Source organism: Balaenoptera physalus (assembly GCF_965194825.1).
Source record: "Balaenoptera physalus genome assembly, chromosome: 4".
Lineage (NCBI taxonomy): Eukaryota > Metazoa > Chordata > Mammalia > Artiodactyla > Balaenopteridae > Balaenoptera > Balaenoptera physalus.
Genome location: NC_138891.1, coordinates 75,805,768 through 75,825,988, shown reverse-complemented (window position 1 = coordinate 75,825,988; position 20,221 = coordinate 75,805,768). Strand labels below are relative to the sequence as shown.

Below are 20,221 nucleotides of genomic sequence, written 5' to 3'. Positions count from 1 at the left end.
GTTTTGAAACGCTGCTGCGGATGTAATGATTCTGGGTGGAGGACATTTAGGAGCCAAATGAGTTTGTGTGAACAAAAGACTCAGCTCTCGATCTGGACTGTCCAGGGCTCTCGGGGAGTTTCGTTTCCTTCCTTGTTCTTACCCTGAGAGGAGCGGCCCCAAGAAAAAACATACACATTGAGAAGTGTTTGGACTTAAACTCCGATGATGTGATTTTTAAAAAGATTCCCCTGGAACAGCCCCTCGTAGTGAAAAGCATGAAGTTTACAAGGCACGTTATCCTCCCCTCCCCGTGAGAGAGTCAGCTTTTGTCCAGATGACCATCCTCCAGGACAAAGGCTGAGCCGTGACCCAGAGTCGGCTGACCTGGAGCCCCTGGGTCTGGGGTCAGGCTTCCAGAAAGGGAATCAGCCCTGAGGCGGCCTCAGGGGCACTAAGGAAAGAGGCTGCCTATCCAGGCAGGAATGAAAGATGAAGGACCTTGGTGTGACCTCATGCTCCTTGCTTTAAAAATAATTCTATAGGTTTAAGGGGAAAAAAAGACCTTGAGAAACAGCCCTAGGGTCAAAGGTCAGAAGATTCCCATTCAATTAAATAAGTAAACAAAAAGGCTTTCTTTGGGGGGCCTATACCTTGTGCCTCGGTTTTCTTTGCCCCTCTTACCCTCTGAAAAATAAACACCCATGGAGGGGCTGAAGAAGAGGCTCCTTAGCAGAGAGGCAGTTTTGAGAAAGAGGCCGAAGCAAGCGGCGCCAGAGGCGAAGGTTGGGGTTGGGGGGCAGCCCGGGGAGCCAGCCTCCCTGCCTCCCGCGAGGTCACCCTGACATTCGCTCACACCCAGAGAGGAAGCCTGGTGGCAGGGCTCCACCAAAGGAGGCCTGCCAGGTTAGTGAAACAATAAAGAGGCAAGGAAAACATCCTGGTTCCGAGGAGGAAGGGGGAGAGGCGTGGGAAGGGGGCAGGAAGCGCCGCTACCGGGGCGGCGGGCGAACTGAGCCAGACGCCGGTGCCTTTACACGTTCTGGGGTCCATTTACTCCACTGACTTGTGAGAAGTGGCCCAGGACTTTAAGGAAACCAGAGAAGCATCATTTGTCTGGAAAGTTTACAGCATTAGAAAATGTACACATTGGACAGATGTTGAGGCCTGGACTGGGGAAGGGGAGGAAGGTGGTCGCCAAGGTCACTGCCTCTCAAGGGATGGGGGATGGGGGATGGGGGTCGGGGGTGGGGTGGGGGGCTCAGCGTGGCAACGCCAGGAGCCCGCAGGGGTTTAAGTAAAATCTATTTCAGAAGATACATTAAAGGTTTACTGATAGCCTTTTAAAATTAAGATTGGGAAACATGACACTTTTAAAATTAAGATTGGGAAACATGACACTCGATTCAATCATAACCAATATTAAAAAAATCAGTTGTATGCCATAGACAGTGAAGAGAAAAGATAAAATAGAGGGAGAAGAAAGGAAGACAGGAAGGGGGCTGGAAAGAGAAATAAAACAAAAGGGAGAAATTTACAGAGGGAGGGAGAAATAAAGGTTTTTTACAAAGATGCCCACCAGAGTAGGGTCATGATTGGCTATTATTATGGCAGCCCAAATGAGGGGAGCACTTGCTCCCTGCAGACACGCGCTCAGCATTTCACAGGGACTGTCCCAGTTAATCCTCTTGGCAATCCTGGGAGGTAGGCACCATTATTATCCCTATTTTCTGATAAGGACACTGAGGTATAGTGAGATAAGTAAATTGGCCAAGGTTGCACAGCAAATAGTAGCACTTGGTATCAACCCAGGTCTGTCTGACTCCAAAGACCAATTTAAAAAGACAGAAATAAAGAATGAAGGATAGGAAAGGAAGGAGCAAAACAAAGACAGCTTCTGAAAGAGAAAGCAGGGAAGGGCTGAGGAGGACCTCCTGGTGTGCTTCCAGGATGACCTCCAAGGGACTCCAGGGTCCACACTGCGGCTTCACAACCCAAATGGGGTAACACACCTTGACAGCCTAGGTCGCCCACTGTCCAAATGGAATTACGTGTACTTAATTCCATCTGATTAACAAGTGATGGGATTTAGGAGGTGGAAGGAAGAAAGGAAGTGAGGATGGGAGGAAAGAAGGGAGGGAAGAGTCCACACTTATTACCTGTGAGTGAGAAAAGGCAATGAGACAAAGATGATGGAGGTTTTGAATGTGCAACGGAGAGATTAACAGGACCATTATCAGGCAAAGGGTGGTCGGGTCTAGGGGAGGAAAGGGCGACATGTCTGCGTTTATAACCACTATCTGTGCTGTTGAAAGTGAAGCAGGATAAACGAATGTGTCAACGTCTGACTGGTGGCTGAAGGCTTGGAACTGGATTTCTGCAGAGAAGAAAGAGGAGGATCTCCCCCTCAGAGAAAATAGGTGAAGCCCTGCTGTCTTCCCTCCATGCCTTCCTTCCTGCAGTCCTCCTACCTAGAGTGCCCTGCTTCCTTCCCCTTGGCCTTCTGGCACAATGTGACTCATTTCTCACACCCAGCTCAGAGGCCACCACCTCCAGGAAGCCTTCCCAGAGACAACTCTCTCCCTCAACACCACTGTTTTACCTTGTTATACAATTATAACTTATATGATCCCATTTCTGTGTCCCTTATGAGAGACTGTGGCTCACAGGAGATGCTCAATAAATGTTCACTTCACTGAGTTGGAGGGACAAGGCCAAGGGCAGAGCTGTGAGGAACATCCCATTTGGTGGGAGGGGCAGAGATGGGAAGGAGCTATTTAGCCAGTGCCAGCTGAGAGGACAAAGAGAAGGAGGCTTGAAAAAGGCCACTGAGATTTCCTAGAATGTTCTCCCACTTTCTTCTCACCTCCTGCATCTACCTTCTCCATAGAGCCCCACCTCACTTAGAGTAATGACACTGCCCGATGTGTTCCAGGGAAGCATTCATGACTAACCCATACACGGCACACGCGTGTTTACAAAGCTCGTCCATGTGGATTGATTCATGTCACCCCTACAACAACACTGTGAGGTGGACACAACGGGTATTATCCTCTCCATTTTACAGATATGGAAGTTGGCTCAGAGATGAAACGGCTTGCCCAAGGTCACAGTCAGTTCATTGTATTATAACTCATTACTTGCTATGTCTACATTTAAACATGTTTTCACAGTCATAATTATATCTGCTTCTCCTCAAAAGCCTTGCTAAGGAAGCAGAATAGACATTATCATCTTCATTTTTAACATAAGGAAAGGAAGACCCAGAGATGTTAGGCAGCTGCCCAGTGCCACATACCTAGAAAGCAAAGGGGTTAAGAGCAGAAGTCCTCTGACCCCGTCAGAGCCCTTGAGCCACCACTGGCATCTGTCTTCCCAGCTCTGCCAGCGGCATTCCATTACCACAAGGCACAACTATACTATAAATAATTCCTAGCAAACCACAAGAATTCACCTACCCAGTGAGTCTGATCCCCTTCAAGGAGGTCCCATCAAGACCACACTTATTCCAACAATGCTGTCATTGCTCGAGCTGTTTTCTAAAAATCTCTAATTTTCAATAGAGCCTGCAGAATATTATTCTCTTGAGTTTCCTGGATAACGACAATTTTTTCATCCTTTGATAAGGCGTTTAGATTATTTTGGACACAGACACAAATTCAAAGCCCAATCTAGTGACTGATGAAGGCAATCAAAATGGGTGAACCCATTTTGGATCCAGGAGGAGGTTTAACTGCAAAAGTTCAGCAGTGAGTCGCTTGTGCCCCACACACTGGTTCTAAAGGTAGCTCCCAACTCCTTCAAACACTTTGGAGGCGTGTCAATAACCTCCAGAGGTTCTGACCTGGAGGAGAACACTCATTGGCCATAGAGGTCCAACTATGACTGATTTTCAAAGGCTTATTTTTTTGGAGTCACATATACCTCATATTCTGTTTTTGTTGAATCCTAATTGCTTCACGTGTGTTAACTGGGTCTCCTCAGATGATTATAGGCAAGGGCTGTGGCACTGAGTTTTTCTGACTTCAAATCTTGCTCTTTTCTCTGAAGCTAAGGAGAGAGAGAGAGTTCTAGAAGACCACAGGTGAAGTTGGCAGGGGTCCAGGGTAAGAGCGGACTAGGTAACAGAGGTCCTTGGAAGGTGGCCTTGAGCCCTTTGCATTCAGAACTTGTCCCCTGGCCAATGAGCCTGGAGGTGAAGGGTGCGTTGTCACCAATACAATGGTCAGTATTAATAGACACTGGTTTCAGGAGAGTCATTGTGGCCAGTATTTATAGAGCTCTCCTGCCCAGGCACCTCGCAATCTGCTCCACAGGGGATTACGACACTATATTCCCTGAGCAGGGGCCTATTAATAGCCCATTTGACAGATGAGAACCTGAAGGCGCAAAGAGGCTGAATAACCTACCAGGGTCCCACAGCTGGCCAGTGGCGCTGTTAGGGTTTGGACTGAGGCTATCTGACCCCCCAGCCAGGACCTCCCCAGGTCTGTGACTGCAAAGCCAGGAGGGCTCTCATCCACACCCGGCGCAAGATGATCCCAGAAAGTCTCACCCATGGCATCAACGAACGTCCTGGTGGCCCCAGAGGCTACAGGAGTGACACTCATCCCCACACTGAAGCTGCTTCCATCTCCTTCTACCACCCGGGGAAGGAAAATGGAGTGGTTTTCAATACTAGCCTAACATATGGTAATCACTAGTCACGACCTTTCCCAAAGAACAAAAATCCCACCAGATTACAACCGGGTGTCCCTCTTCCGTATCCTTGCGACTCCGTCCTCCAACACGACCGCCTCAGTTCAGACGCCCAGGATGGCGCAGGGCCAGCTGGAGAGCTTGACCTTGGCCTCTGCCCTCTTCTCGTCACCCATCTTCCTCCCCGGTCTTCGTCTCCCAACTTACCAAAGACATCGAGCAGAAACTTGTCAAACTCATCAAATCCATCTCCTTGCCTCCAGCAGCCCAGCTCCCTCCCAGCCCAGGGAGGCGGGGTCTGCTGTTATTCAGGGTCTCCAGTGAGTTGAGAGCCTCCCCTCCAGCGCTCCCAACAACTCCAGGAACTGGGAACACAGAGCCTTGCCCGCTTCCTACACCATCTGACCTGCCAGCTTTCCTCACACACTCACATGGCATGAAGTTCACGTCCCCCAAACCAAAATATAGCTCAAAAACAATGTGTGTATTTTGAACAGCCTCTGTAGCCTAGCCGGCTCCTTAAGAGATCTTATACCAGGAGCCCTCGACCACGTGGCGGTGAAGGTGCTTCTGCAGTAGGACCCGGGCAGTGGTGGCCGCAGGCTGGATAGGGCGTGTGCTGGGCGCTAGGGCACAAAGAGGGATAAAATCTACTGCTTCCTCCCAAGGAGCTGCAGGTCTAGTGGGCTCACAAGCGCACATTCAGAGCCACCGTGCGGTCCTTCCCTGTCCCTCACACAGGCTCTGAAAGCTCCCGGACCTCAAGCTAAGGAGCCTGGTGTTGAACCCTCTCACATTTTATACCAGCATCAGGGAAGTCGAGAGGTGTTCACAGGATAAAGATGGGCCCTCTCAGAAAGGGAGCTTTTAGCATGGGATGGACCATCATTTCATAAAGAAATGGAGGCCCAGGGGGAAGTGATATGCCCAAAGTCACATGGTGACTAAGTGGCAGAGCCAAAACTTGACCCCGGACCTTTTGGACCAGTTTTCGCCTCTAGCCACTCCAGTTGCTGGAGCACCATTTCTACCCCCAACTACAGCTCTGTCACTGTGATGGTTGTGAAACTGCTTCACCGGTTTCTAGAACCTTTCCAGGAATACCTATGTCTATGAGCTGCAGCCATCACATCATTCGTTGGATGCATCTGGATTTGTCAGATAATCTCCCAATCTAAGGGGACCTCACATCTTGCATCGCACCCTGAACAAAGAGACCAGAAGTTTCTGAGCACAAAGTGAAATTACTGACTCTGGCTGGAAATCAACCAGGGTAGATGAGGCAAAAGAGCGAGAGCCCTAAAACGAAATGGAGAGTCTTCTTTTTCCTCCTTGTTTTGGACATAAGCCTATCATTTAATGAATAAAGATGGATCTTCTAAGGTCCTTTCTAATCCTGAGGATGTAGGATTTTCTGAACGTAAAGAGAATTCTCAAAGTGCTCTTATAGACCCCAACCAAAACACTAATTTTGCCCAGTACTCCACAATTTAAGGGATCAATTATTGCCAATGAAATGACTCTAATTTAGAAAGATGCAAAGTCCCTGTGGCATTCTCTTGCCCCATCCCCAATTCTGTATTCTAGTTCCTTCTAAAATACTGTATTTCCCTTCCGCCTGGTCACTTAGCCAAGGCACTGTGCTAGGCTACCTCCCTTCCCAGATGCAGGCTCCCTGGACAGAGCGCGGTGGACAGCTTGCCAGCCTGCTCTGGAGGGACCCACTTCCCTCAGCAGCGTCCACCAAACGTCCTGCTTGTCAGATGCCCTGCACAGTCAGTCACCCACAGAAACATCTTCTCCTCAACTTGCTGGTGAAAGTATAATTTGGTACAATTCAAAGGGGCCATTTGGTAGTACTGCCAAGGATCTTAAAATTGTCCACATCCAGGAATTAACATGCAGCAAATAATCAGATATAAATGCAAAAATCTTTGCACAAAGATATTTAGTCACAGCATTATTTATGACAATGAAAAACTGAAAACAGTCTACATATCCAATAAAGAAATAGCTAGAAAAAAGTTACCATATAGTGGAATAATATCTAGTCTGGATTTTCATACAGCTATACACATGGATTGATATGTAGCTAGATAAATGGATAGACAGATATAGTTAGATAACTTTATATTCCATGTAAATGAGAAATAATAACAATTGCTAATATTTTAATACACTTTTAGTAGTTGGAATATAGGTGATAATTTATTTGTTGCTTTTACTTCTCTATAACTTCCAAATGGTATATGATAAACATATATTAACTCTTATAATGAGGAAAAAAAAAACATTTAAAAAGGAAAGACAAGCATGCAGCTTGGAAGTACCGAATGTTAGCACTTTATCCTGAGCCTAAGTTAAAAATGTCACCTCATGGCCTCACTGTTGACGGACGGCAAGCCAGGCATCTCTGGCCTGAGGGTCCCTGCTCTGGCAGGGGAAACAAACGTCAGGGAGGAGGGGCCCCTGCCTGATGAGGGAGAAGCATCCTCACCCTCTGACAGCTCCTGGGCCAACAAGGGAAGCGGCAACACCATAAGCAAAAGGCGGACACTCCCGAAACGTGCAGCCAAACCCTTGTCTCCAGAGATCCCGCCGCAGCAGCTCCCCAGCCACGGACCCCGACCGCACCCCACCCCACAGCAAGGATGCAGGCCTCTCTGCTCCACCAGCAGCCCCTCTGCCCTCTCCCTCCCCTGGAGAAGACTGTCCAGTCCACTGTCCCACTGCACGGGGGTGGGGGTAAAGCAGGGGGGAGGTGTTGGCTTGCCGACCCTGTGCTTTGCTGATCCAGGAACGTGAGGACAGCTCTGTCACAGAGACAGTACTGCAAGCGTGCGTCCCTCTTCCCGCCTCCCACTCTCACATCTGAAGCAATCATTTACTCCACAAATCCATGAGTACTCACCACGTGTCAGGCCCTCAACTAGCCCTGGCTTCCCGCAGTCTATTCTCCACATCACTCCTCTGCTTAACACCCCTCCTGGGGCCTAGAAGACAGTCTGCCCTCCTCACCGCCTTCTCCTGGTCCCACATGACCCAGTCACCGTGGCCTTCCTTCTCTCCATCCTGAAACCTGCAAGCTCGTTCCAGCCTTGGGGCATTTGCACTGGCTGCTCCCTCTGCCGGCAAGGCTGGTTCCACTACAGCCCGGGGACACCCTGTGCCTCGTCTCCAGGACAGGAAGGAGCTGGGCATGTAGAAACAACAGTCTGGTGGGTTAGGACGGGGAGTGGAGTGAGAAGAGGCCAGAGAGCTAACAGGGTCAGACCTGCGGACCTCGTGTGATTTTATCTCAGCACAACGGCACAGCCGTCGGAGGGTGTTCAGCCCAAGAGTGAGGTGACCTGAATTACATTTTAAGAAGATCACTCTGGCTCCTGTGAGCATGAAGTAGAGGGAGACCATGAGTGGATGCAAGGAGAACAGAAGAGAGCAGCGGAGATGAAGAGGGCAGATTCGGGATATATTCTGGAAACAGAAGCAACTGGAGTAACCACACATACACACACACACAAAGATGTAGAGGGTGAGGACAAAAAGCATGGAGGGTGGCTTTTAGGCTTCTCCTTTAAGTAACTAGGTGGGTGGTGTTGCCAACTCCTGACATGGGAGGATCTGGGCGTCAACAATGGGTTTGGGGGTGGGAATCAAGGGTTCTAGGTCTCTGACTTTCTTCCTCTTTCACGTCACTGTTAAACTTTGCCCAGGGAGACCAACATCTGCCGTCTCCCACACGGTAAACAGGCTCCTTCCTGCTCTCCTAAAGGCTCCCCCGAATTCTCAGAATGAAAGCCAGGGGCCTGCCCTCAGCCTCATTCTCCCCATCCCCCTTTCCTTTCAACTGGGACAGTACCCAGCTGAGACAAGACCCAGCAGATACACCTTAGCTTACACGTTCCTTCACAAACCATCGCCTTTTTTTTTAACATCTTTATTGGAGTATAATTGCTTTACATTGTTGTGTTAGTTTCTGCTGTATAACAAAGTGAATCAGCTATATGTATACATACATCCCCATATCTCCTCCCTCTTGCGTCTCCCTCCCTCCCACCCTCCCTATCCCACCCCTCTAGATGGTCACAAAGCACGGAGCTGATCTCCCTGTGCTATACGGCTGCTTCCCACTAGCTATCTATTTTACATTTGGGAGTGTATATATGTCCATGCCCCTCTCTCACTTCGTCCCAGCTTACCCTTCCCCCTCCCCGTGTCCTCAAGTCCATTCTCTACGTCTGCATCTTTATTCCTGTCCTGCCCCTAAGACTATTGCCTTTTATGCATACACTGTGCACTAACTCCAATCACCTGCGCACCCACAGCCAGCCCCCGAGCTGCCAGGCCCTCACGGCACCCTCAGGCCGGCCTGACCCCCTGCCTGGCACTGCTTCTTCCCCACCATCTATGCTGGATGTTCTCCACCCGGTCAGAGCTGGCTGCCTCTTCTCCCGTGACGTTCCCTGCTGCTGGGGCTCACCCTCCAGGCCCTGAATCAGCCCTGACCTCGTCCGAGTTCGGTTCTGCATTCTCAACTGGCTTCACTGGGACAGGCTGCAGTCTTTACGGTGAAGGCACCTCACCTGACGCAAACCAGCTCCTCTCCATCCACCGTGCCCCATCGTCCCTGCAGCCAGGCGGTCACCGGGTCCTCCTGCCTGGGCCCCTGCATCGCTCCCTTTCAATTTCCGCTCCCCTACGTTCTCGTCCTGCTCTGTTTTCACCCTTTTCCTCCCAGAGTGTCGATATACTGCCCACCAGCACTCTGATACCTCTGAAATTACTGCTGGGCTGTAGTAAGGGCAGATCTGTATGTGATTCATCCATGGGGCTCCGGCATCAAGCACACTGAACACCGAACAAGAAAACGATACTGCTCCTTTCTCATGAGCCCTCAGGGGCTCCTCAACACGGATGAGACAAACACGGATGCCTTCCCAATCTGACCCAATCCTCCTTTCTAGTCTCGTCTAATGACTCCCATTATGCTGGAGCCTACCTAGTCTCCCCAAGTCCTCTCCCCCCACCTTCCTGGCTGTTAACCTGCATTTAAAATATCCTGAGCGTTTCAGTATTTGGGATTTTGCTGATGTCAATACCCGCCTCTCTGTCTATCCACATCCAAACAACTCTCTCCTTCTCCCCAACATGTCTCCCGGGGCTGCCGGCCCCATCCGTCTCTCCATCTCTGCGTGCTGCAGCCCATCTCCAGCCACGCCATTCCTTGGGTCAGTATGATCTCGTGACACTTCTTCACCGATGAATCACTCGTGCATCATCATTTCACTTTTTAGACATTTGGATCTCATGCTCCAACAAGACTGCATGTTCGCCGGGGGCGCGGCAGGCTTGCACCTCACCCTCCCTATCACCTGGCACAGCTCCTCTCACAGAGAAAGAGCTCTGTACAGATTTTCTGATTTACAGATCAGTCAAACGCGATGCAGACGGAGCCATGTACCACACTCCAACAAAAGAAGAGAGAGAAGACAGGACAGAAACATCTGCGTTTCTATCTACTCGAGATGCACGATGAGTGGGTAGAAGAGGGCATAGAAGTTAAAAAGAAAACAATTTTACAGCCTCTGAATAGGGTACCATTTGACGTCTCCTCCTACTGAAGAAGTACTCATAACACTTCCTCAGAATACCAGCCCTGTTCCCAGGAGAGCCCACTGAGAACATCACCAATTCATTTCAGTTTGGTTGCTAATGAATGTAGCTACCTCTGGCATCAATAACCTTATAGATTGGCATAGAAACAGGGCATAATTCACAATCTCCAAATAAAATACCATCTTACACATGTAGAAAGACTTGCAGTCCCATCTTCTATTAGATCTCTACTCTGCAGGTTGTCCCCACTACTGCTGCCATCTCCTTGTTCTGTCTCTCATTCCAATCCTAGTCCTTACTCTCGAAAAAAGGGCAAGAGCAAGGATCCGAGGAAGAGAGGAAGAGGGAACGATGCACTGGAGAGGATCTTAGCGATCTAGGCAACTCTCACCCCATTTAACCCATGAGAAAACCGAGGCTGCATGATATTGTGGAAAGAGCAAACGGATTTGGTCAAATCGATTTAAATTCCTCCTTCTCCATTTACTGTCTGATCTAACATCACCAGGCTTCAGTTTCCACGACTGTAAAAGGTCAGTAATATCCCTCACAGGGTTGTTCTGAGGGTTAAATGGGACGAGGAATAAGTTCCAACCACACAGGTGCTCAAAGGCTAGAAGCCAAAGAGGGAGCAAAACTGATCTCCTTCCTTGTTGCTTCCTTCCTTAGGATTCTTGAAGGGGGGCACGTTTATTGCAGCTGAAACCTCCCGTTCACACAAAAGGGGGTGGGGACAGAGGGCAGCCACTGAAGGAGGCACTAAGGGCTCAGAAACTTCAACTGCCATCTGTGCTTTGCTTTCTTTCTGAGCAGCTCTGAGACAACAGGCCAGTTCTGAGAACACCGTTTTCAGCCAGCTGGGCAGGGCTGCTGGAAGGCAGAGGGGATCACTGGGAGGGCAGAGGCTCCTTCCCCAGCTGTCCAGGACTAGGGGTGCAGTAACTGGCTGGCTGGGCAGCAAACACCTTTCGTTCTCACCCTACCCACACCATTCAGCTCTCGGGCAGGAAATAGCTGTTCAGCATTTGCAAGCATGAAGTTAAAAGGACCTGGCTTTTAAACACACACGGGCCAGGGTGAGTCCCTTTCCCCACATCCCTCCCTCTATTTGGGGCACCCTCCATCAAAGCAAGAGGGCTTCTCAGAAATCCCCACCACCACCGCCGCCAGCCTCGGCCAGGACATGCCCGGAGGAAAGCTCCCTCTCGTGCCAGGGGGCTGCCTCCTGCCCGGCCCAGGTCTTCACTGCACTGTGTAAGGGTTCCCCCTCAGCTAAAGCTAAATGACAAGTTGGCCCACAAAGTTACAGCAATTCAGGGGACAGCTATGTAACAGCCCAGAAGGGGCTGGGCTCACAGCGCTTCCTTTCCTCTAGGGAGCTGCATTTTTCTCAGATTATTATTCCTCGGTCTGGCTGCTCAGCTCCTTAGCGTCATTTCCCCTTTGGGTGGGAAAGTGCTTTCCTTCTGCACTGATTTTCATTATGACTTAGGCCTCCTCCTCCCCACCCCCGCTCATCTGTGGATCTCACAGGGAAAGCACGGACTGAGAAGTACAAAAGTCAAAGCATATCAACTTAAGCACTCAGAACTGTGGCTCGGAAACCCTGAGTTGTTAAAAAAAAACAAAAACAAAAACAGCAAGAAAAAGGAAACCTCGAGGACTTGGCATCCTCTCTACCTCCACTGGCTGAAACACCAGCAACAAGTTTAGCTTAACAGCCCGCGGGTGACAGGTGGGTGCAAAAGCTTAACAAAGGCCAAACAAAGGGGGGCAGTTCTGCCATCCAGGGACTTAAGGTCTAAGGCAGGCAAACAACCCACAGACAGAACACAAGCATGGTTACTTGGGGCTAGAAATGGCCCCAGGGAAGAAAAGGACATTCTCTGGTCCCTGCTGTTGACATCATATTTGGAAGCCCAGGCCATGAGGACCAAGCACTGACCACCAGCATCTCCGCAACACAAGGGGCTACAGGCAGTTTCCCCAACGATCAAACGAAGCACCTTATTTGTAAGACTCAGAGCTCATAACCAGCAGCAAGCACCTCCCCAAACATTAAAAGATTGGTGCAGAGCCTGGGTGGCCATCTGTCAGGGGTGCTGAGAGGGCAGATAACCACATGGGACGCTGTGTGGACCAGAGGGCTTCCGGAAGCCCCTGCAGTGTTGAGACTTGGCTGCCTTGGGAAATAACTGATTGTACCTTGTGATACATGGTGGCCGATCAAAAAGGGTCCAGAGAAAATCTCAGAGGTTATTAGGAAACTTGGACTCACTGAAATCACTTGATGCTGACTTTCTTGTTCATTGTTTCTTTTTCCCTCTAAGTGATGTTATGTGGGCCACCAGAACAGCAGCACAGGTCCTGCCTGAATCCTAAGCCATGTTAGTAGCTTCTAGAAGTTTTCAATAGGTAATCAATTTCCTCTTTTCTCATCTCACCTTCCTAACATCCTACCTGAGATCTCGCCTCAGCTCAGGTGAAGTGCAGACACTCCTTGGGTGGGCTCTGTGCACAGTGCAGGGGAGGGGGTGGTGGTCCCAGGGGAGAGCCTCTTAGGTAAGAGAAGTTTTGGACAACCCCAGCTCCTGCCTACCTGCTCTCTGGGACTCTCAAGTGCTTTCCTCCAGAGCCTCACGCACCTGAAACCTCCATTGCTCTCACCTCCCCAAATGAATCTTTGCAACCGGGAAGGTTGCAAAAGCCAAGATTAGTAGTTACCTGCCACACCTGTGAGGAAGTGTGGCTCACATATGGCGGTCGGGGCGGAGGGGTGTCTGTGACCAGCAAGGGAGATCAGCCCCAACTCTTACCTGCTGAGTCCCTAAGCCAACTGCCTCCACTGTCCCTCTCCCCGTAACACCTAACTCTCTATGATGTGTGGGGATTCTCAGCCACAAGAGAAGGAGGGAGACTCCTCTACCAGCCTCATCCAGCCAGGCCCCCCACAAGTCAGCGTCGCTCCCACCCCTCCACTAACAAGATCAGGTCCTACAGCTAAGAAAGCCTGACTTCCAGCCAGAGAAACTGCATTTAGTTCCTGAGATGGCCTCAATCCCCTGCACTCCACTTCCCATTTAGAAGACACACAAATTTCTGCACAGTATTCTTTGGTTACTCTTGTAGTGTGAGAAAGCCAGGAAATATTGTCTTTTATGTTTTTGATTCCTTCCTGTGGAACTTAAAATGATGGATGCTGTAAGTCACCTAGAGTTGCAGTCATGGTGACTGTGTCTCTCGTAGGTCTGGAAGCTTCTTTCTCCTCTCTCTTCCCTTACAGTTCCTCAGTGTCTCAATCTTGTGCCAGTGATGGAGAAGTTCACAAGGACAAGGCATTTGCAATGACGGGATTACTACTGAATGTGGAATTGAGTTTTTGCTGGAGGATCTGAGTTTTTTTTTTTTTTTAAAGCTTTCTTCTTATTTAATTAGAGGAAGCATCCCTAGGTGCAATGAAGCAAGCTAATTCCTATCCCGGAAAGTTTGTGTGATATGAGAGACTTAAATGAAGTATCCATTAGAAAGATGAAATCTTCTCAGCCTTCACCTAAACTCCAAGACAATACCTACTGTTTCAAGCGACCTGGCTTCTCCGGATAACCCGTGAGAACATATGCCTTGTGTCACTCACAGGAAGGCAGTGGCTTACACCACCGCATTGCTGGCTTTGTTCAAAGCACTTTCCACTTATTTTTACTTTCATTTTGTCACATCATCACCAGGAGGCTGGGAAGAGCAGGGATCATTACTTCCATTTCACAGATGGACAGACTGAGATCAAAAGAAGTGACATCCCCAAGGTCACAATGGTATTACGGTTGGAATTCCACTCGGTCCTTAGGTCCTTAGCATTTCTTGCAGACCCAAAGAAGGAATTGGATAAAAAGGTCCGGAGGAGAGAGGGCAGGTCCCTCTGAGTGGACAGGCGGGGGCTGTGCATGAAGCTGCAGCTCACGGGGAAAGGAAAGGGGAGGAAAGGCTCGGGGACAGCCCTGTGGCAGCGTCTGCCTTGCAAGGCTTCACCTTGGAGCCCCACCTCCACACAGTTCCTGGAGTCTCTCTGCTTTAGAGAGAGCCAGCAGAGTGTTTGGTTTCCAACTACATCCTTTGTCCTTTACAAATATCCTCAGGGCTAGAACCCTTTTTAAAAAATCAGTTATTTACATTTGAAAGTCAGGCTCTGTACCAGAAGAGGCCCATTTCTGTATCTATAGGAAAAGAATGGGATTGGGGAATGGACCCGTCGGACGTTATCACCTCTGAAGTGGGAGAGGTGCTTTGTGAAGGTGTGGATTTTTTTAAATGTATTTCTTTTAAGGTAGGTGTATATGGGGTCCGGGGTACACCATGTAAGATAAGTTTTCTTCCAAAGGGATGGGGGGAGAACAGGATGGTCACACCCCCAAGTCCAGCCACCCGCGAAAGCGGCTAGGAAACCACTCTCCCGGCTCGCTGCCCTCCCGCCCGGCCCACACCCCCGCCCGGTCCCAGCGCGCCCCGGGGAAGCGGAGCCCCCTCCGGGGTCGAGCGGCGCCAGGGCCTAGGGCGGGGGATGCGGCCCCGGGCGCGCCCACGCCCCCAGCCCGAGGCTCGCGCGGCGCCAGTCCCCGGCTCTCACTCACCCGCGCTCCTGCCTCCAGGTGCCCGGCTCGAGGGTCCCGGCCGCGTCGCGACGCCCGGCGCAGGGGTCGTCTGGCGGTGGCCGGGGGGCGCGGGCCCGTGGCGCTCCGGGGGCAGCGGCAGCTCGCGCTCGGGGCCGGGCTCGGGCGACCCCGCCGGCCCTGCGCCTCCCGGGGAGGGCGACTGGCCCCGCGTCCCGGGGGCGGCCGGCGGCAGCAGCAGCAGCAGCGGTAGCAGCAGCAGCAGGAGCGGAGGCGGCGGCGAGGCCATGGTGGCGGCGCCCGCCCGCGCTCACATGCCCGGCGCGCGGGGCGGGCGCGGGGCGGGCGCGGGTGCGAGGGAAGCGAGCGGCGGGTGCTGCCCGGGGCCGGGGAAGTGAGCGAAGTGAGGCTGCGAGCGCGGTCCCCGCCTCAAAAGTTGTGGGGAGCCGCAGGAGGGAGGCAGAGGGCCGGGCGGGCGCGGCGGAGGCGGCCCCGGCGCCGCTACATGCTGATTAGCCCGGGCGGGTCGCGGGGCGGGCGGCTCCTCCTCGGGTTGACATCACCGGCCGAGCGCGGCCGGGCCGGGGCGGGGAGAGGGCAGGAAGGGGGCGGGGGCCGGGCCCGCGAGCGCCGGCCTGGGACCGTGGAGGGAGGTCCTAGGAGCCGGCAACCTCGGGCACACACACACACACACACACACACACACACAGCCCCCTCCCCCCCGCCCCCAATTAGTATTGCACACACACACACACACACACACACACGCCGCCCCCTCCCCCCCCGCCCCCAATTAGTATTGCCCTGCCATGTGCAGAAAATTTAGAAAATCTGAGTCTTCCGAATCTGGAACCAGAATTTCCCAACTCCTTAAATGCACAGTCCATGGGTGAAAAGCAGGTGCTGGGGAACATAATTAGCACCACCTAGATCATACAAAGCGCTTTGCTATGCGAGAGCAGTGGAACCTGGGGCCCTGCCCCCCACCCTTACTAATCTGACACCCCCCCACCCCTCCCACCACCTCTCCTCCAGTCCCCAGGGCTGGGGCTGAGCTGGCGGTGTCCAAGCCTAACACTTTATACCCTGCAGCCAACTCGGGAGTCATCCTATGCCCCTCCCTGCGCCCTCTCAAGCCCGGATTCCATCCGCATCCCCATCCCACCACTGCCTTTGGCTCACACCAGAGTTCTGCAGAAATGTCACCGCCAGGACACCCAAACAGGCTGCAGGGAAAAGAAAACTGTGAATTCAGGCAGGGCTAGGGCAAACTCATATCCGGAAAAGGGCTGCAGATCGCAAATTAAACAGAAGGATGCACAGAGATCCCTGAATTTTAAATGGACACTTTCGGAGGAGAGATTCAAAGATTTCGTGTAAACAGACTTTCTTGGTAAATAAAGGATAAAATGTCTAAATTTTTAGACTGTAAGCCTCTGCATTTCTAGGTGAAGAAAGAAGGGCTCAAAATGAAAGAATAACTTGCTCAAGATTCTGAAGCTAGACCCAAAGATTAAGGGATTTATCTGTGAACGACCATGTGGCATCATTAATTCTGTCCCACAATTATGAATTTGCAATAATCCCGATAAAGTCTCAACTGAAATGAATACTGGAGCTCCTTGGGGATCTCGTCAGTTCCACTGGGGACCATGTCTGACCACCAGATGCTCGGGAAACGATGAGTGTGGACTTCCCTTTCAGGCCTGTCTCCACCCCATTTCTCTGCTCCTCTCAGTTGCTGTCTCTGAGCCCCATGACTTCCCCTTCAGGTTAATGAGCAGATTGTGGTGTCCAGGGCAGCTGCAGATGGACCCAGGCCCACTCTGGTGATTCAGTCCAAGTGAGTCACTTGGCAGAAAACATAAAGGATGCTCTCTATGTACAAGCTCACCTTAAATTGTGGAGTGAGGAGTAACGATTTGGTTTTATTTTGTTTTGTTTTTAAAGAACCACAAAACAAACCCAACTTTCCAGTGCTCTCACATGGAATTTCCAGGTCTTTCCAAGAAAGTACCATACAATAACACCCCTGTAAGAAACCTGGTTTGCGCTCATGGCCCCAGTTCAACTTCTTGGGATCCTGCTCTCATATTAACAAGGCAGGACTGCCCCCAGCTGCCCAGAGGCAGCCAGACAAACCCCAATAAGCCAAGAAACTGTGTTCAGAGGTTCTGGTCACTGCTGCTCCCTTCCTTCCTCAGACAACATTTCACGTAGCCCAGTTTGCCCTCCTGGGCAACCAGTAACATTTAAGGATTTAATGACCCTTACAGGCTTCTGGTGTGGATTCAGAGATGTCTTCACTACCAAGGCCCAAGGAGCAAACATGCACCTGTCACACGTGCCTCCCCTTTAAGCATAGATTCACCTCTCTGATCGTCTCTCTGCCTCCTAAGAGAAGGACCTATTTCGGGTTAGCTGGGTAGGTGAGGGGAGGGGTGAGGGGAGAAACACAGGAGAACCTGGAAAGATTGATCACTGTGAAGATGGACCCCAGCATATTTTCATCTCCTCCCAGGCAGAACATGAGAAAACAGCAAGAGAGAGTTAGAGGCAGATAGAACCCTGGAAAGAGTAGTCAAATTGATCTTAGGGCCCTTGCTTCCTGTCCTGACTTTACCACTATTTGTGTGATCTAGGCCTCAGTGTCCTCATCTGTAAAACAAAGATTGTCCTAGATGATTGCTAAGGAATGCTCCAGCTCTGCTGTTTTAGGGTTCAGTAAAGAACCTTCTGACACAGTAGCAAGGAAGTATAAAACAAGTGTCTAAGGAATTTGGAGTGTTTCCTTCCCAGGGATATAAAAATCCAGACAAGATTTTTGGTCATCTCAGATGGCTTAGAAGAGGCCCTGTCGGGAGCCAAGGGGATAAATCAGATGACATTCCCAGGTCCATTCCAGCCCTGGGAGTCTACTGATCTAGAATTAAACAGGTAGGAGGCCAGCTCAGACCAAATTCCTGGATTGAGTGAGTTAGGAGCCAGGTCCCTAGCCTTTCCAGAGGGGCCACTCCAAAGTGGTTGACAGTGAAATCATCAGTGAGCCTCTATCTCCATTACCCAATGCTGTATGTAGTCAGAGATTTTGCAGGGGCCTTCCTGTCTCTACTTGTATGAGACAGGAAAGCCCCTGCAGTAACAGACAGGCTCCCCAAATGCAGCAACTTTATGTGGTAGATATTTTATTCTCCCTGTTCACTTAACAGCCTTAGGCACTGATGTTCAGGTCAGGGGGTGGCTTTCTCCCATATAGCCTTTCAGGGCTTCGGCATTGTGGCAGCTCTGCCACTCTCTAATGCATAGCTTCCAAAGTTGCCCTTGGAATTGACATCCCAATCAGCCAGAGGTGAAAAAGAATACGGAGATGTGAGGATGGGAGGTTTTGATGGGCCAGGCTTCACTTTCTCTTATATCTCACTAGAGAGAACATGGTCTCATGCCTCACCAAACCGCAAAGGAGTCTGGGAAATATAGTCTAGCCATATAGGCTAGAAGGGGAGAAGAGATTTGGGTAAACAGCTAGCAGTCTCTGCCCTACTGCTCAGCATCAGTTGGGCAGGGAAAGGAAAGGGAGGGGAAGGGAGATTCATATCTCTGGCCTCAGTTTCCTCCCTCATTAAACAAGGGTGTCGGATCAGATGATCTCTTAGGGCCCATCTGTTTTAACATTCTGTGGTTCCAAGAGGTGATGAAATGTCCTTCTGCACCAAAGTAAACAAGCCTGCAGGCTCCTGCTACAATGTACGCTCGGTCTGGGGTGTCCTCCTCTGCCAGTTGGTCTGGGGGGCGGACCCCGCAGAGAGGGCCTTGGGTTCTCTCCAAGTTCTCTTCCTGAGCTGTTCTCAGTCCTTGGCCAAGAAAAGTGATCTCTGCTGACCTCAGTCTCCCCAGCTGTACAGTGGGGAGAAAAATCATTACCCTTTGCTGCCTCCCAGGGCTGATCTGAGGCTATGATGAAATCACTGTCTGGAAGGCATCAGGAGCCCATCGGACTCAAATGCTCCACATGATGCTCTTGCTGTAACCAGAGCCTTTAATAACGCTGCCCTTGGAACAGGCCCAAAGTGTGCCCGTTCCTGAGGACAGTGCCCCTGCAGGGTTTGTGGCAGTAGACACGGTGGTGACTGCATATCAGTAACATCACGGGACTAGGGTCCGTGAGGGCTGAGAAACCAGTCAACAGACTCCTGGATTGAGCTTCGTCTGGAGGTGGGACACTGGGACCGGCCATCACTGTCTCCTCTGGCCTGCTCCTCTGCTATGTGTTCATCACATTTTTACACCCTGGATCTGTTTACTCATCCTCTCATCTGCTTGTCCCTTCCCACCCCTCATCAATGAGCTGCTTTCTGGGAAGTCCTGGGCCTTGTTCTTCTTTGTATCTCCAGAACCCAACATAGCACCTTCTTTCTTTTATTTAGTCATTCAACAAATATTTACTAACTGACTACTCTGTGCCTGGCACTGTGCTGGGTATTGGGTGAGTCTCAGACCTCACAGAGCTTAAAGGTTTGGAGGAGACAGATAGTTATCAAAGAATGTAAATGTAAACTTGTCACTGTAGAAAGTGCCCTGAAGGAGGGAGAGAGGGTGGGGTTTCCCTATAAACATGAGATTGAGCTACTATCTGAAAGCTCTGTAGGCCATTAACATGTAGGCTGTTAATCAGGCAAAGGAGAGTGGGGAGCGTATGTGCAAAGACCCTGAGGCAGGAAGGATTGGGATAAATGGAAAGGACCACAGAAAGCCAACATGGCTGGAGCACAGAGAGCGAGGAAGAGTGTGGAGGGAAGTGAGGCCGGAGACTTTCAGAGTGACCAGATCAGGCAGACCCTAACAGCCCATTTTTAAGATTTTTGCTTTATCTTAAGAATTTAGAGAAGTCATTCCAAGGTTTTAGCTTAGTGAGGTGGGAATGGAAAGCACCATTCTGGCTATGATAAGGGGAATGATTTAGAAAGAAACAAGCGCTGATGTCTGAACTCTTGGAGTCCACATAAGAAATGATAATTCTTGGATGAAGGTGATAGAAATGAGTTCAGAGAAGAGTGTGGACTTGAGACTGTGTGAGGTAAAATCCACAAGATATGCGGACAGATATGGAGGGTGAGGAAAAGAGGTCAAAGGTTTCCTGAGTTTCTGGCCTTCATGATTGGATGGATGGTGGTACCATTCACAAGGAAGCGGGAACAGTGAATGAGAATTAGGTCTTTGAGGTCAAGATCATTAACTTTGTCTTGGACTTGGGACGTCTTTGAGCTTGTCCACATGGCCATGTCACGTGTGCGTTTCGATCTGCAGACTTGGAGCTGAGAGGAGAG

The 20,221-nt window shown here is 50.7% G+C and overlaps 1 protein-coding gene across 3 annotated transcripts in view; it reads right to left on the bottom strand.

Moving 5' to 3' along the window:
- The window catches only part of HEG1 (heart development protein with EGF like domains 1), an 83,579-nt gene extending 68,170 nt beyond the window's left edge, over window positions 1-15,409 (bottom strand). The window contains exon 1 of one of the 3 annotated variants that reach the window (XM_082458490.1): window positions 14,919-15,409. In XM_082458490.1, the coding sequence (XP_082314616.1) occupies window positions 14,919-15,186 (268 nt within the window). In that variant the 5' untranslated portion in view covers window positions 15,187-15,409. The remainder of the gene's footprint in view (window positions 1-14,918) is intronic. The other 2 variants (XM_082458492.1, XM_082458491.1) reach the window with 2 other exon arrangements.
- Between the last annotated feature and the right edge of the window lie 4,812 nt (window positions 15,410-20,221).